Genomic DNA, 17,835 nt, shown 5'->3' with positions numbered 1-17,835 from the left:
TTAAATGGGTTGAAGTGAAAGATCCCCATTAACTGTGACCATAACCTACTGTTTCACTCCCAGAGGCACCTGCATACACACACACTAACAAGCATTACTTCACCCTTTACCTACCTGTTACCTATGATGGTTCTACTGAACCCATGTGTGTATGAACATGCAGAGCAACTGGTACAACACACTGATCGAATGAGGTGAACATATTTTGATGAGTCACAAACTGACATCCCAGTACAGAGATTTCAGAAGAGTAGAACAAGAGGAATCTAACTCCATCATGATGCTTCTCTACTAAGGGTAGTAGGTGTCCCTGATTTCCCCTGAAGCCTACTTTTCACCTTCCTCCTCTCTTTCTCCTTCTCTTTCCTTCCCATCTTTCTTGTTCTCTATCCTCTTTCACCACATACCAAACTGCAAATTCAAGTTATTATCTTGTTCATTTGAGCTGAAACTAAACAAAAAGCTCACTATTTCTGTTTTAAACATGATGTCTCCTTTCAGTTCAAAAACCTAATGCAACTTATTGTTGTGTGGGCGACAGCTGACAGCATTAGTCGGGTTTGTGTGTGTACGTGTGTGTGTGTACGTGTGTTTTGTGCTCTTAGCTGGAGGTGGGATCATCCACAGTCATCAGTGTAGAGTGCTAACCTCTCCTGAGAGGCTTCAGGTCTTTACTAAGTGCTTTGCTTAGCTACTGCTGCTAGGCAATCAAGAGTCCCCCCGTCGCACAGGACAACCTGCTCCTCTGGGCCCAGTGCGTTGTCACAGCACAACGCTGTGAGACCACTCGCTCTGTCTGATAGACACCTGCCTGTCCTCAAGCACTAAAGACAGACTTTCTATAATGCATGAGGTCGTTATGAGTTCAGTTAAACAAACTGGAGAAACTAATACCTATATCTTTATGGCAGAAAACTTGCAGAAACGTGCTGCAGGAGGAAGGAGGGATGATTGTGAAACAGCTTAGATCAAGTAAAGAACACACCACTGTTGACACAGCTAAATTTAGACCTTTCTTTCTTTTTTACAGGAAGTAACTCTGATGGATTCAGTTTGTTCCCGAGGAAGCAAACACAGAGGTTCATCTAACTGTGACTCAACCTATCTCTAAATGAAGTCGGACTCATTCTGAGTTGATCATCACAACTGGGCACTTTCAGCCACGACACCAACAACATTGAATGCTCTGTGTGTGATCCAGCAAGAGGCCGGCGCTCTGGGCACTCGGAGCTTCTCTACCAGATGTCAGATAAACATGGGGAATGCTGCGTAGTGCAAGTAGCCCTATGTGGACTGAAGGTGTTTGATTCACATTAAGGCAAAGCAGAAGAAGTAAAGCATGGTTAAGGAAAATGTTTAAGGATGTAGAAAAAAAGGAAATTAAAAAGAAAGAATACAATATTAATGCCATAAAATTGAAAGCAGTGAAACTGAATAGAATCAACTAGCTGTATAAAGAAATGAGCAGCACTGCCAAAAATAAATGAGTAGATGAATTTGGTCACCATGTTTGGTCTGTAATAAATACTGCCATGGTTACAAGCACTAGTTATATGTATTAGTATTGCTAATAGAACTGACTCAGCTTATGTATGCATACCTGTCATTTCACTCGCTCTGTGTTATGTACAAAAATACTCTGTGGACTTTTATAGGAAGAAACAAACCATCTGTCGAAATAGACTTAGCTTCAGCAGCTCAACACTGACAACAGTGACATGTTGGAATTGATCTGTTGTAGCTGATGATGGCCGTCTTCATAAAGACAGCCTGTGGTAGAACACTGACACTGTTTAACAGTGACGGCGAGCTATGTTCCCTCTCTCCTGTGGAGGGACAGTGAGAGATGAGAAAGTTAAACCAGGTGTCAATGACACATGAGAGAGGGAAACCTGCAGATCGGGAGGACTAGAGCCAAGGAGCAAGTAAAACAAAGGAGACAGTGAGACACAATTAGACTGAGAAGAAGAAGATAAGAAACATAAGGACGGACAATGAGTCACAGAGGAAAAAAGGAGAACGGCTACACAGTTAAAACAAATCCTGGGTTTTTCAAATTTCCTTCTCGTATCTATCAGGGTTGCCTAAATAAAAGGCTTAGACTCAGCCCCTGTTTGTTTTTGTAGAGCTCCTTAAGTAATTTAGATGACATAAGAATAATAAGTATGAATAATAATGAAAGTCGTCCAAACCAACTTCCATGTTAGTCCAAAATTATGTCAGAGGCTACTGTGTTACATCTACAGCTGCTTTAACCATAATAATATCTCATCATTTTGTTTCATAGCCGATTTCTAGAAGTGCTTAATAACTGTAGTTAAGTAAATCACTAGAGTACTCAGTTCTCAGTTCTTAGCTTTCGTACAGCTGTATTCGACCAGGTTTAGGAGGCCTTAGCCTTAATGGCTCCACTCTACTGGGCCAGTGGAGCAGTAGTAGTTGTGTACGGAGAAACTCCAGTTTACCTGGAGAGCCTGATTGATTTTGCTGGTGAGCAACTGGAGTTAGGCAAATGAGCACAAAAGCAAGAAAGGAGATCCATCATCGTGAAGGCTCATGCCTGAGCCTGGCACGAGATAAATGGGTTTAGAAGAAGCTTGAGTCTACACAAAGTGTGTGTGTGTTGTGGTGTGTGTTCTCTATATGGATGTGTGTGTCTGTCATGGCTACACTGTCTAAGGAGCAACATACCATTTCAAGTAAAACACACACTGTTTTTCAGATGGTGTGGAAGGCTGCTCTTTAGTTTTCCTCTGCTGCAGAGTGAGGACAGAGCAAGAGAAGGAGAAGGACAAGAGGAGCTAGCATACTGTTTCCTTGCTGTGTGCATTATGGATGAGGTGTGTCGACGGGGTTCGATCAGTGGCTCTCCAATGACTAGAAGGTGGCCTGCTGGGGTTACCTAAGACTCTACCATGTTTGTGTCTTTGTGTGCTCGACTGAGAGGAAGGAGTCACTAATGTCACACCTTTCACACCATTCCTCTGAATTATTTTTTATTAATTCATTTATAACTTTTCTTCCCTCATTATAAAATCAATAAGGATTATATTGGTGGCAAAACCTTAGGTACAGCACAAAGACAGCGAGGAGGCGTGCCAAAATAGACATTCTTATACCCAATCAGAAATGCATCCCTTAGTTACTGTGAAAGCAGGATGAGGGCCTCTCTATCTCCATGGCAATGGGACAGACACAGCTCCCCATTTACTGAGAAACGTATGCCTGGTGTGTAGGTGCAGTGTGTGTGTGTGTTATTCCAGTTTTATGTATTGTCTGCTGGCCTCAGTCACATTGTCATAGCATAGAACTGCACTTAACGCTCTTCAGTGCTTTCAGGATTCATCACTTCCTTACTGTGAGCAGCCCAACATTAATGACAGAGACCTACAGTCTTTTGAACCATTCACAGGTCAACCTACTAAAATTGAATGGTTGTCTTACTGGTTAATCCACTTCAACTCACAAACTGATAACCTGATGTTGTCTTTCAGGACTTATTGGTAGAGAGCAGAATTCACGTTTCATTCAATTATGGCAAGTCACCCTGGCTCTGAAGCAGCAAAGCATCCACACAACATTACTCTGCCACCTCCATGCTTGACTTTTGTAGAGGTCAACCACTTCTGTGACAGTCCACTATAGTTCCACGTCTTCAGAATTTGTAGATAGTGTCTGTTATTGTGGATCTGTGGAGATTTACAAATAGCTGTGTACCTTTTCTAGACTGATCGGTTCAGTTTGGTAATTTAGATGTGATAATAAGGGCAGTGAATACCGTTGGTATTACCTTTCCCTTTTTGATTGAAAAAAAAACAATACAGTTATCATTTAAAAATCCTGTTTTGTGTTTGTTCAGTATTTGTTTGTTTTATGTTTGATTTTGTTTCACAAATTGTCCAATAATCCTGCAATAAAAATAAATCACATCACTTGACTGTTTAATCAAGAACAATAATGTTCTCAACCTTTAGTACTCTTTACAACCTACTTTAGTAAAAGTAGGTTGTATATGGTTGTTGAGTGCAGCCCTGAATCATATTCATACTGTTTTACTATCTTCTGTGCAACTGGTAATTCTAATCCCACCCAGAATGCATTACTTACTGTTTATTCCTGGGCCAAAGAAGCAGACGTTCGAAACTTACAGCCAACACAAATAATGCCATGAGAATTTCTAAAAGAACATTTCAATTATTTTTTGTTATGAGAAACTCTACGGAAAAGTTAATGAGTACATCGTGCTGTCTTTATTATCTCTCTTAGCTCCAGGGTCTGTGAAAAGGAAAGGTGACATTGTATGAACGTTTTTGGAAACACCAAGCATGCTCAGTTCACTTCTTATGGATAAATGAACTATCAATGCAGCAGTCAACAAGGAATCTAAAGACAGAGCTGCACTGTAATGTTAACTTACAGAGGTATAATCAAATGAACTCATGACAAATACTGCACACTTCACTTCACTAGCAAACTATCTATACCAATAGGAGTTTCATGGTTAGGCCTTGTAGGTATTAAATATTGCTGTTTCCAAAGGTTTTACTATGTGTTAATAGCATGGTGGACTCTCGTTAACACAGTCAGCTGGACAGAAACGACAACAGCTCTGTAATTGTATATAAATGGTTGTAGTTTTTTACTACAGATACTTTGTGGAGCAGATTACTTGTATGTCGCAGTCACACACTAACTGTGTGTGTGTGTGTGTGTGTGTGTGTGTGTGTGTGTGTGTGTGTGTGTGTTTCTGTGTGTCTACATCTCAAGTATAAACAGTGGAAAGTGAAATGTGCAGGACTGAGCTGGCAAAGTGCTCCTCAGAAGTATCAGAGAGAGGAGCCAGCTGGCGCCATCTCTCTGTACTCTTTCACCCTCTCTCCTTTATTTTCTTTCTCTCACCACCAACAACTCTTTCAGATTTCATGAGAAACTCGCTTTCTGACAGTCAATGTTTCACCCTCCTTTATTCTCACTTTGATTCTCCCACCTCTCACCTGCAGGTTTTTCCTCATGTTTTAGAGCTTTACTGTTTTCCTTCCTCATACGACCCTCCGCTCCCCCTCAGATTTAAGATCTGTCCTCCACCCTCCTTTTCCTCCATCTGTCCCTTTCTTTCTCTCTCTCTCTTCCCTGTTCCCTCTTCCTGCTGCTCTGGTGTCTGTCTACAGGTGGAAAATGTCCAGCAGATGCTTTGGCCGTAGCCCAGGGAGTTGCTGTCTTTATTACCATGGCAGCTCTTTATCGCTGTGGAAGCTGTGTATCATTGCAAAGTCTAGTGTCCTGTTACCTGGTCCTGGGCCAATTGGCATGTGTGAAAACCTAAATACCCTCCTGCCATTGGAGAGAGTTCTACAAGGATTTTCACCATTTACTTTTCACCAGTACATTGTACTATAAAGGCTTCCTCAAGTTGCCTTCCCTGCTTTATGAAGGTATTCATTCCCAACTGTAGATGATCTTTCTTTAAATATAAACTGGGCACAGACCAAATGTACCATTCAGCTTTTTATGCACTTTCATTCTCATCTCTCTCAAATACGAAACTACAGAGTTGCAAGAGACACAAGGTACAATCTGGACTTTTTACTGAACGGTAATAAGGTCACTCACGTATAACAGCTCGCACATAAACATGAGCTGTTGGGTGCCAAATATTCTGTAGGCATAAAATGTGCAACACTACACATCCATAGTACTCTTACCATACATGTATAGTAGAAACATTCACTATCACAGAAACTAACATGACGACATTTTACATTTAAGAACACAACAACAACCTCCTCCTCCAAACACATTTTAGAACAATCAATTTACAGCGAGCACACTTTTCTTCCTAAGCATTCACAGTGTGCTGACCTCACACACCAAACAATCCTCCCTCTACAGGCCATAAACAGCTACACACATCCTCTTCTACATCCACACAAGCACAACTAAAGTCACTTGTGGTGAAACAAATGTTTTTTTTTTTTCCTACCATCTTTGTGGTAAAGATTGATCTCCACTTTCCTCTCCTCTGATCCCAACAGAGCCTGCGCCATCTGGGCGATAGCCAGTCGCTTGGTATCAGGGCCGTACAGGAAGTTGCACGTGCATGGTTTCTGCATGATCTCAGCACGCGAGTAACCGCACATGTGGCAGAAGCCATCGTTGCAGAAGATGATGGCACAGTTCTCCACTCTTGCATTGGCGATGAGAAACTTGCGACCTGTGGGGACAGCAGCAATACAGTTTAATAGACTAACAACTCAAACTATAATATAATTATTTTAACATTTATATTATTTTAGCAAAATATAACTTTTGGATCTGCAAACTTCACAATAATCTTCTAGGTCCTTAATAATGTGGATCATCCACAATCGAGTGCAAAGTGTCACCTTTCAGTGAATAATAATAATGTAAGGGGCAGAAGAGGGATATACTTGTTTTCCAGAGGCAGAAGTTGGTTATTTAGTAGAGCAGTTCATCTACAATACACAGAGCATCCTGAATGGCAAGCGCTCCACAACAATAATTTCACAGTGGATCAATAAAGTATTTAGAAAACAACATGTGGCTATATTTACACATTAACAGTGGTGACGTTAATACTCATACTCATGTTAATACTCATGTTAAGAAATTATACAGTAAAGGTGACATCAGCTTTCTGGAGACTCACATCTCTTTTACAGACTTAAATCTAATTTATAAGTTAGTGTGTGACTGTGGTAAATAATGTGGATTGTTAAACTTACATTAAATAACCAAATCCTATCCTGTATTCAAATTGGATAACTACGAACACACAATGGTCCTAAAATGAATGTAAGCATGGAGCCCAGCTTTCCCATGAAGACTAGTGCCATTCACTATTTATGTTTTTCCTTTTCAGGCAAGAAAAATGTTTTTGGACCTTTACCAGTTTGCACCTCTACAACAGAATGACGTAGTTACTCTGTGCCTGTGAGAACATTTACTGTCATCTGTGGCCAAAATAAATATGGAATATAAACACCTGAGCTGTCCCAGCAAAAAAACGGTGTACCCCCCTACCTCCAAATGTTACAATGAAGGTATGTGAGGTGTACACTGTGCAGTAGGCTTTATTTTACCTTTAGAAAGTAACAACCATTTACATGCACCACCTGTGCAGTTTATAAAACCAATCTCTCAGGTAGCCACCAAAGACCCACACGGTTTATAAGTCTGCAGTCAAAAGTGATGAAGCCTTCTGGATAGAAGGTGAAGCATCAAGCATTTAAAGTAAGTCCAGTTGCCATTAAACTGATTACTTTTTGGGATAAACACAAGTTGGAAGACTGAGAATCTTCACAGATACATTTCTGAATGATTGTGAATTTTATGGTTTAAGCTTTTAAAAGTTGAAGACTGTGGGCGGCACGGTGGTGTAGTGGTTAGCACTTGTCACAGCAAGAAGGAGCCTGGTTTGAATCCACGGGTTGGGATGTTGGGGGTCTTTCCGTGTGGACTTAGCATGTTCTCACTGTGTCTGCGTGGGTTCTCTCTTCCTCCCACCTCCACCAATTGGCGACTCTAATGCCACATAGGTGCCCATAGGTGTGAATGTGAGTGTGAAGTGTCTCTGTATGTCTGCAGAAGGGGGGTACACCCTGGAGACATGCCCAGGATGTACCCCGCCTCTCACCCGTGACCCTTTAGTGGACAAGTGGTTCATGAAAATGGATGGATGGAAGTTGATGACCATAAGCAGCTGCACATAAAAATGATTGAATAGTGGAGTTTTGCATTCAAACTAAAGTATAAGAAATAAAGTCACTCTTCCTGTGAATCCTGTAGTATATGAAACCTGTAACAGTAAAGAGAAGAATTTCAAGAAGGGCATTTGTTCAAATGAAAGGACAGCCAACAACCGGTGAGGACAGACCTCGTAGGTGTAATCAATAACATTAACACGGACATCATTCCAATTAGCCTCACCAGGCCCGGGGCCACATGGTACAGAGCCGCCATTAATTAAAGTTAAGAGTTTTAACAAGTCAAATGTCGGCCGAGCTAAAGCTCTGCAGGAGAAACCATCAGGTTTCAAACTGCATATTAGATATAATATATTATAATTATATTATATAACATATAACAACACACCTGCAGTTTTATAAACATAGTAATAATAACATTAATAATAATAATTCTAATTTAATATGCCTTACTTGTTAAATGAATGTACGTGTAATTTATTTTAACCTAATGCTAACTACACTAAGAAGCTACGTGTAAGCATTGTAAACGCTGACTTTAAGACTGAATAAAATCAATAATGTCACTATATTGTCCACTGTAAGTCGCAGAGTGAAGTCTTATGCTCTTTCCATCCAGATGCTAAATAATAAACAATAATATTGTTAGCATACCAAGACGTCTGATTTTAAAATAAACAAGACAAGAAATTCAACAACAAGTTTGGGGAATAAATAAGTCGATAAAAACGACACCTTTGGCCATTCACAGGGCGACTGCAGCTGCAACCTTGATAGCTCCGACTCCCACAGAGCTCTGATGTACGTCTCTCTCTAAACCACTTCCTGCAGAAGGAGCCATTTGGTTCCAATGGCCTCTGCTCAATGTCAAAAGATGATCTTAATGCACTCGGAGATGTGCTGTTATGCTTAAACACACACACAGACACACTTGCACATACTTCATTACTCTGCACTCTGCCTCTCTACTTCGATGATTTGTGAATAAACCTGTCTCCAGTTTGTTCAAAACGAATCTCATATGTGTTCCCATAAGGAATTTTTTATGTGGTCGCACACAAAGAATATAAATATGTGTGTGTGCATAAGGCCTGTGTGTTTGTGCTGCATCAGGGCGACGCGGTGTGAGTCAGGCTGATAGATAGCCTCGATGAAAGAGTTTAAGCTTCTGAAGAGCTCCAATGTTTCCTGTTACTTTCATGTAATACTGGAGCCCATGAGGAATACTGCTCTCATAAATAGTCAAATGAGACAACAGGAAGACTGAATGAGGATGAATACAGGGATGGAAATGGCCGGCAAGATAGAATGAGTTTAGGAAGGATGAATTACAGAAAAGAGTAGATGCAGAGTTTGATGTTTACAAAGCTGACAATGAGTGGAAAACTGGAGCAGAATTACTGAGGAATGTAAATAAACAGTTGCAATCAGATAGGAACAATCACACTGAATCATCTCTCCTGTTTTGGTTATGCAGGAGAGCTGGGAATAAGTATATGTAGTGCTGATATGCAGCATTAGGACGGCTAATCTAACATCTATGATTACAACTAAAACTCAGTGCCTGCATTGCATCTCTCAATGTTAACCAGAACATCCTCCTCAGCTATGTATGGGCTCCAGTTATATGAGAAGCTCCACCACCACCATGTAGTTGCACCTCACCCCCCACTTTCCACAAATGGCATCATTCAGTCAACATTTTTTGCACCACGCTGATAACGATAAGAGTTTAGGAAGATCCGGGATTTCCGCTCTGTCTGGTCCTGTCTACTAAGATAATGGTCACTCAGAGAGACTCCGAGCACATTGAAAAGCCACTAACAAGGTTACATTTGAAACAAGACGTGTCTTATAATGAGGACAAAGGCTTGAGGACGGAGAAATAGATTTCTCAGTAGAAGGCTGCATATAAAAGGTGTTCATCAGAGAAGGGTTTGTTAGTTTCCTTGGCTAAATGGCACAGTCGTGGACATTTTTTAGGTGACTTAGATTCTGCAACAACATTATTGTTTCAGTGGACAAGCCGAGCAGATCCGTAATGCGCCCTGGGTCTCAAAATAACAGGCTGACACTTTATGTAATTTCCATTCCATGTTGGGAGTTTCTCACAAAGGCCGCCAGTGATAAATGTTCCTCAAGGACTCTGGGCTGTGAAAAGGGATGAGTGCCTTATTGCAGCAGTGAGCTTGGAGAGATTGTGTTACTGTAATTGCTTCTTACACAGTATGTCAGACTTCAGACCTTGATCAGAGTGTACCTAAAACACAGGGCCGGTGCCTGGGAAGCTGAATGTGAACTGTAGGTGTGAAGTGAAGGATGATCACCATATGTGTTTGTGACCTTTAGATTGTCCCTAAAACCAAAAGAGTGAAGAACCAGGTGTTAAATAAATGTCTGGAAAGGAGAATGCTGATACAACCAAGCTTCATTTGATAAATTAAAGATGTGCAATTGAGCTCAGATTAATCTGTGAATCTTAAAGAAACTGGATGAAAATATAATCAATAAGTTTGCAATCAGTCAGGATAAGAACTTTATTAGAGGCCCACATCACAATCAAATTGAATTATGCCAACAGTGCAGTGAGTATCATGAGCACTATACATCAGGCTGTGCCATCATAAATCAGAAGGACCAGCACTGGTGAATAGGATTGATCAGACAACTTAACTCATAAACACTCATATAGAGTCATCTCTGGGGTGAGGGCCGGCCAACACTGTGCCATTATGGACGACCTCATAAATCATCTAAGTGGGAAAGTAAGTGAGATGTATAGTATACTTTACAGTACGTGTGCTGTGGACTTTAAAGCCTTCATGGAGGACAAAACTTAATACATTCAAACAAAGTCTTGAAACAGTGAGGGATCTTATCTTTATTGTAGAGCAGCCTCTTAACAGAAATTATCTGCATTTTCAGTTATTCCACGGCAGCATTGGCCAAGTAGTGACTGAGTTCCCTTGATCTGAACAGAAATATCCCCTGTAAACACAAAATGACAATGGCCAAGAGCAGCATAATGATGAGCAGGCAACAAAAGCCAGAGCAACTAGATCAACGCTGCAGACAAAGATGATACTGAGGACACCAAGATGTTACCAGAGATATACAAGAAGTGAAATCTAACAGACAAATATAGATTTTAACATTTAAAACAGAGCAAAAGGAAGGGAGAGAAATCCATCTCCAACGAATCTCATTTTCACCAGACTGGGTGGTGTGTGAACACGTGGTAAAACTGGACACTGGAAGTAAACAAAATCATTCTTCTTTCCGTGAAACAACAAGTAATGGTGGGAGAAAGGCTAAGTGAACTGGAATGTAGATCAAGGAGAAATGATTTTCACATCAGTGGAGCGGCAGAAAGGGAAGAACTCAGTTCCACGATGCCTGTACGCTGCTCTAACACGAATCTTCTTTGTCACTGGATTTGAACCTCAAGATTAAAAGAGCTCGTCAATCTCTGGCTGAGACAGCCAGAAGCTGATGCACCACTGAGACTCATCATTGCTAACCTGCAACCTGAGAGAAGTGGAGAAGAAACATAACTAAACTAGGAAGAAACCTGTCACCATTTAACCTTGGCTGTTCAAATTTAATACACAGGAGGAATACAATATTTGAAAAAAGTGTGCGGTAAGATGGAATCCAGCTCCAAACTCCTTTAGCGTAGCAGTTCTGAGGTAGTGAGACTCCCAAAAAGCTGCTCAGAATGGGACATGTCACATGTCAAGGACATTTTTTCCCTATCTCTATGGGGTATAAATAAGAAGTGAAATAAAGAGAACCGGAATCCTCCTTTAAATATGGTGACAGTAGACAGTCATTATTGGCCGTAAATTATCTTCCAGACGCAGTTCACAGAGGTGATGTATAGCAATGCCCTCTGCAAACATTTTATAACCACTAGTCTGCAATATTCACCCATATCTGCACGTTTTATTTCTTGTCCTACTGGTAAAGTGGAATCCTGCATCTGCACCAACTCTTCGTGCACCGCGTTGTTTTGTAAGACTCGTGTCTAGTTATTGTTATGCTGGAAGGATTTTGGAGGCTGCGACTAAATGATTTATGGATGTTGAAAAGATTTGTTCTTGTATTAACTGCTGCTGTAGCCATAACTTGAATATGTGGGGTATTGCTGTATTGATTGAGTGCATTTTTAGTGTGTGTGTGTGTGTGTGTGTGTGTGTGTGTGTGTGTGTGTGTGTGTGTGTGTGTGTGTGTGTGTGTGTGTGTGTGTGTGTGTGAGGATGTGGGTGCTGTGTTTACTCTTTCAGCTGCATGCACAGAACGTGTTTCCTAAAAGAACAGAAGATGATGCATCAAACAAAAACTCAGAGTGGAGAGACCAAGGAGGTAATGGAATAAGAGGGAACGCAGCTGGGCATATTCCGACGTGACCCTGAGATAAAAATCCAGAGACACAGCATGTACCTCTGAGTTGGATAAATAAAAGGCTTCTAATCAAGAGAGCAGTCAAGTAGGACAGACACAACACACTCAGCCAGCATGCTAGGAAGTATCAGCACTTGCAGGCTGGCCTACTTTTCTAAACAACGTTAAATCTATTTGCATATAATTAAATTCTGAACAAATAGGCGAATGAAGGCAGAATAAAAACATTAAGGCGTATGTGTCCAACTTTGTTATTCAGATAATCTCAAAATCTAATAAAAGATAAAATATCCTCATCAGGCTATGTGGCTCAAATCAAGAGCATCTGACTCCTCCATGTTCCCGTCACAATTTTCAAACCTGTCACGTGCACATAAACACAGAGACAGGTCTTACTTGCTGTAATCAGTCCTTACTGATCTTGAAGAGAAAGTTTCAGATGATGGGAGCCAACATCTACAGCCCTTGTTTTGTCCATAAATGTGTTCTAAGCTAATAAGAGGCTTCAGCAGGCTGAGGTCATTGAATGTGGTGGATAGTTTCCAAAGTCTTGTTAGTACAACTTGCCTCTCTGTGATTCCCTGGACGGTGTTTCCCTGTTGAGCTGCAGTAGAAGGACAGTTAGTGTGACTAATGTAGGAGGTTTGAAGCCTTTTAGTGTCTTTACATAAACAAGTAAAACCTATTTCAGGGTTCACATTAACCTATCCTTTAGACCCAAACAACCCTTAAGTATAGAATGCTGATGCGATGTTTAGCAAGACTATGACAAATTGCAGCATATTGTGGTGATGACAGCGGGGGGCATACATCCACATGAGCTCACATGGATTACACACACACAAACATTTCTGTAGTGCTCATTTGTAATGTTTAAGAAAGCAGTGACAGATGATCTATCTTTCTGTTCATGGTGGAAGACTTGTTGATCAAAGGCGTGTCCTCACAATCTATTTTACTGCTTCCACTTAATCCCATGTTATTGAATCCTTTCAAAATGAATTTTTCTCTGCCACCGCCTAATGCAACTTATCTATGTCAAAATGCCCACGTCCTTTAGGCATTTTCCAGTAAAAACAAAAAACCCTGTTTAGACAGTATTATCTGATATGATGTCCCAACATAAATGTCAGTAGCTTCCAAATACAGACAAACAGATTGATACTGCATGTTTAATGTTGGTTGTTTCTCTGTTTCTCTGCATTCAATTCACCAACCTGCAGTTAAAACCTCCATAACTCACTGTTCAGCTCTCCACATGACACTGATCAGGTCGACTGGTCTACCTTTAACCACACTTATAGGCGACACTCATAGGGATTTACTGAATCCAAATCCACTTTCTCTCCCTTCTCAAAACACCCATCCATCAAAGTCAGGCCACGAGAATCAGAACTGACTTCAGCCATTTCTTCAATGTAAAGCGAACATCCATCAACGCAGTGTTGCAGAATGAAAACGTCTGTACCCATTTCTCCCAGCATTAAGCACACGATTATCACAGCCCTCCCCCGCCCCCACCCCTTCCTTCATGAAAAAGACGTATCGTCTATCACAACTGTCCGTCCTGGACTCAAGAGGCTGTTCGCAAGGGAGACATAAACTGGCAGAAGCGCCTGTTAAGATATTCATGAAAACGGAGCAGATCAGATGTGTGGATGCACTCGATAGTCTGCCTTCATGAATTAGTGGCAGCAGCGGGTCTCGGGGGCTCATAAAATTTGATGGGTTTGACTGGCTGCAATGAGCACTGAGTAATACAAAGGCAGAGGTGTGTGTGTGTGTGTGTGTGTGTGTGTGTGTGTGTGTGTTTTGTACATTTCATTCTCATGCAAAGTAGTTTTCAAACAGATCGTGTGGATGTCTTTTCCACTTGTTAAACTCTTAGAAGAGATGAAGCATGTATGTATAAATGTAGTCATTCCTCGGATAGACACACACACACACACACACACACACACACACACACACAAGTAAAGCTGCAATAATAAAGCAAACTTAATTCTGACATACAGTACAGGTGACAGCAATTTAACTCAAAAAGAAAACCACAGGGTATAAAAAGGTTAGAGATACAAAAAATAAAAGATTCACACAAAATAAAAGAAGAACCCCTAAAGAGTTCTGATTCACATGAATGTGATGGACGTTCAGCTTCGAGCTTTGCTGGCGTAGAGACATAAAGAGAGCAGGAGAAGGGTTAATAAGAGACATGACATTAAAAAGGGAATGACAGCACAAATGTACCAAGATAAAGACGTAAGGATGTAAAAAGGAAGACAGAGGAAACTAGCCGGTTCATGTTTGTGCTGCACAGTGTTCAGGCTAAAGACGCACACAAGGGAAAACTACCATTATTCTGCCAAGGAGGGGGTCAGGGCTGCTGTTTTATTACACTGCTGGCATTCAGGCAGGAAATGCAGGAGATGACAATATTTGGAGGCAGCAAGAAAACAAGAATAATGGCAGGCTGAGCTATTCACAGCACATTCCCATTTTGCTTGGTGCACGCTCTCCAAGGTGCTTTGTAATCTCAGTGCATGTGGCGAGATTCTTGACTATTGTTGGGTTTTTTTTTTTTATCAGTAACCTGCAGGTGTCTTTGCTATTATTTAATTCACAAGGTATGAGGGGGTGAATGTGTGCGAGCGTTTAAACAAGTGTACAGTAATCTAAAATGAAACAATGACATTTTTCAAGATGACATTTTAATTTTATTACTGCTTTTATTTTAAGTTATTTTCCCAAATGAACTACAGCAAGTTATTGAATTGAAACATATTGGAATCAGAAATAGGTGGAGTATTTTCATTTCTCACTAACATTTATTTGTTCTAAGAATGAGTTGTTAGAATCTCTGTAGCATTGTTTCTGTAGGTATGGTTAGGAAAGGTTTGTGGTTAAAGTCAAATAAAGTGTGATAAGATGCAAATTTCATGTATGAAAGTCATCCTCCCTTTACACCCTCACTTCCTCCTCACTGCACTGAGGGCACACTTATTGACACTGGGCATTAATCGTGAGGCGTCAACTTGCCCAGCATAAGTGAATATACTTAACATAACAGGACGTTTTGGTTTTTTTTTTCAGATGTGGAGGATGCCCCCCCCCCTGATTTTTGTAACAACAAACTGGGATGAAGTCGTAAAAATGAATCAGCACTTCACAGGCAAGTATCACAATCATCATCAGCGGTATCGCAACAGCTTCACAAGGTGCTCGGCCACTGTTAAGAATGAGGGATTGCGACATCAGAAGCATGTGCCCCACATATCACAAGTTAGATACTGTAAATCCCAAATCCTCCATCCATCACCTCTCATCCAGCTTCTGATGACATCACTGACCACTTGCTTTCATCCTGCAATTTCCTTCTAATGAGCTTTTGAAGCCAGACAGGAGGGAGCTGATGGAGAGGCTGATTAAAGACAAGCTGCTGCTGCTCAGAAAGAAAACACCATTTCATATTCCTACTGACACACACACACACAGATTGATGAAACACAGACAGCCAAACGCACACACTCATATAAGATCTTAGATGCACATGCACATTCACACCAACCCCGGCGATGCAGACTGAATAATTCACTAAGAACAGACCTTGGGGCTTTGCAGTCTGCGAGTTTGTGCGTGTGCGTGCATACGATGTGTTTGTGCGGGCCAGTGTGGATCTGTGAGTGTGAGTACTCTGTGTGCTTGGAATCTCCCTGAGTATGCTGCGTAGGCGGATAAGGAGGGAAACCCATGTGTCAGAAGCAGAAGATAAAGGGAGGGAGTGAGATTAAAGACAAAGGAGACAGAGATATGAACGGAGAAATAGACTGGATGAAAGGGTGAAAAAGAGAAAAACGAATGAAGGAGGGAAAATCAGAAGCATTTTGATGAGGGTGGTTTACTGGTGTGGACCAAAAAAAAAAAAAAACAGGGACAGGCTGAAGACTTTCTTTTTGTTTCTACCCAATTCTAACTGTGCAATTGCCATGGAAACTGAAGATTTGACACATGCTAAATTCTCCAACACAGTGAGCTGACACTCAGTCTATTCAGGCTAAATGCAGAACCACCACTATATATATATATATATATATATATATATATATTTATGCAGGGTCTCTTGTAGCAGCCAGTTCATCGCTGTATAAAAACACAAACACTCATTAACGTTGGACAGTATTTCTTGCAGTGTTTGCAATATCTCATCAGCCATGTTTTCACTCTTTCCCCAATCCAGCGCTGTAGATAAATGTTTCTGCCTTGTTCGCCACCATGACGACACAAAACAAATGAACTGTGATTTGGCCTCTAATGGTGCAAATCAATTGTACAATGAGATTCTTAATTACAACACTAAGCTGCAGCTCTCCCACTTCTACTTAGTGTGCACACCCACATTCAAACACATTTGTATTAGTTTGACCAAATCATCTTCAGATGGTCAGAGTTCATTTATAAGGTTTTTCCACCGCTTTCAAACATGTTTTTGTCCTAAGTGAATAGCTTCAGTTTAGTTGTTTCATCAGGTGTCATTCTGTGGCATGATGTGGGATCATAACTCTGTGAGTTTGTGTGGGAAAGATGTGAATGGTCGAAGACCTTTGACCTCATCCCAGTGGACGCTGTGAGTTCATTTAATCCCTTGTCCAGGATCCATCTTCTAATCTTCTACGTCAGTGGACCCTGGGATTTTGCAGCTAATTTCATGATGCTGACTAAGAATGACTATGTTACAGATAGAGCTCATTTCACAGCTGTGTCTCTTTGCAACCTCATTCTTCCAGTCGCTTCCCAAGGCTCATGACATTAGGAGTAGAGCTTGGGTTGCCTGTGATGTAATGGTTTAGGGTGTAAGTGCTGCAAACTGTGGTTAGATGTTCTGACATAGAGAGTCTTGCTGGGATGTTCCTGATAGTCCATCCTGGTCTAAATAACCACAGGAGATGCATTTAGTATTTTCTGATGAAGACATTAGTAAAGGCTGCAAGCTCCAGAAACAGTTATTAAATCTACTATTCGTCATTTCTCACTGTTTCTCCACTGCCTTTGACTGTTTTTGCTACAACCACTGGTCCACGCTATAGAGAGTTCCAGAGAAATGATGGCTAGGACTAACACAGTCTGTTGAGTCATATGAAATGTAAGTGGGTGTTTCCAGCTCAGTGCTAGTATTTTCTCTGCAGCCGTGAGAACTCCACAGAGAGAAGTGATGAGTCATCATTTGAAAGTAAAGCCTTTGGTAAAATACAACTAAACGTTCTAATTGCGTTTGACAGCATTTTTGCTATAGACTGAAAGGGGTTCGCATTTTTTTATTTACCAACACCCACACTGAAGAGTCATGTGCCAGTAATAGTGAGCACCCAGCAGTAACGTAGCTGTAAATCAACCCAGCGTCCAGCGTCTCAGCTCACACGTGAGACTCGTCCCCGTCCGAGTCAAGATCCTCCTGATTATCCAGTCAGTCAGACTCTTCTCCCACCTCTGTCACAGTAGCAGAAGAATAATTACATCTAACCCTAGACTGATGTGCTGGACCATTACAGTGGTTCCCCTCAGAATGAAAATGCTGCCATGGCAGAATGTAAAAAGATTTACTCATGTTTCGGTCTCTGTAGAGATGCTGACCGGAAACGGCAAGACACAAGTGTGTGCTGCTGGAAAAGTGCTGATGTCATCAGCGTGAGACAGCTGACAAGAGGATGGGGTG

The 17,835-nt window shown here is 41.1% G+C and overlaps 1 protein-coding gene across 2 annotated transcripts in view; it reads right to left on the bottom strand.

Annotated features, from left to right (window-relative positions):
• kcnh2b (potassium voltage-gated channel, subfamily H (eag-related), member 2b) overlaps positions 1-17,835 on the bottom strand; it is a 179,576-nt gene that overhangs the window by 151,673 nt on the left and 10,068 nt on the right. For both annotated transcript variants that reach the window (XM_026362964.1, XM_026362965.1), the window contains exon 2: positions 5,981-6,211. In XM_026362964.1, the coding sequence (XP_026218749.1) occupies positions 5,981-6,211 (231 nt within the window). The remainder of the gene's footprint in view (positions 1-5,980; positions 6,212-17,835) is intronic.

Source organism: Anabas testudineus, chromosome 2 (assembly GCF_900324465.2).
Source record: "Anabas testudineus chromosome 2, fAnaTes1.2, whole genome shotgun sequence".
Taxonomy (NCBI): domain Eukaryota; kingdom Metazoa; phylum Chordata; class Actinopteri; order Anabantiformes; family Anabantidae; genus Anabas; species Anabas testudineus.
The sequence above is the reverse complement of the archived record's forward strand: the minus strand, read 5'-3'. Positions and strand labels throughout refer to the sequence as shown.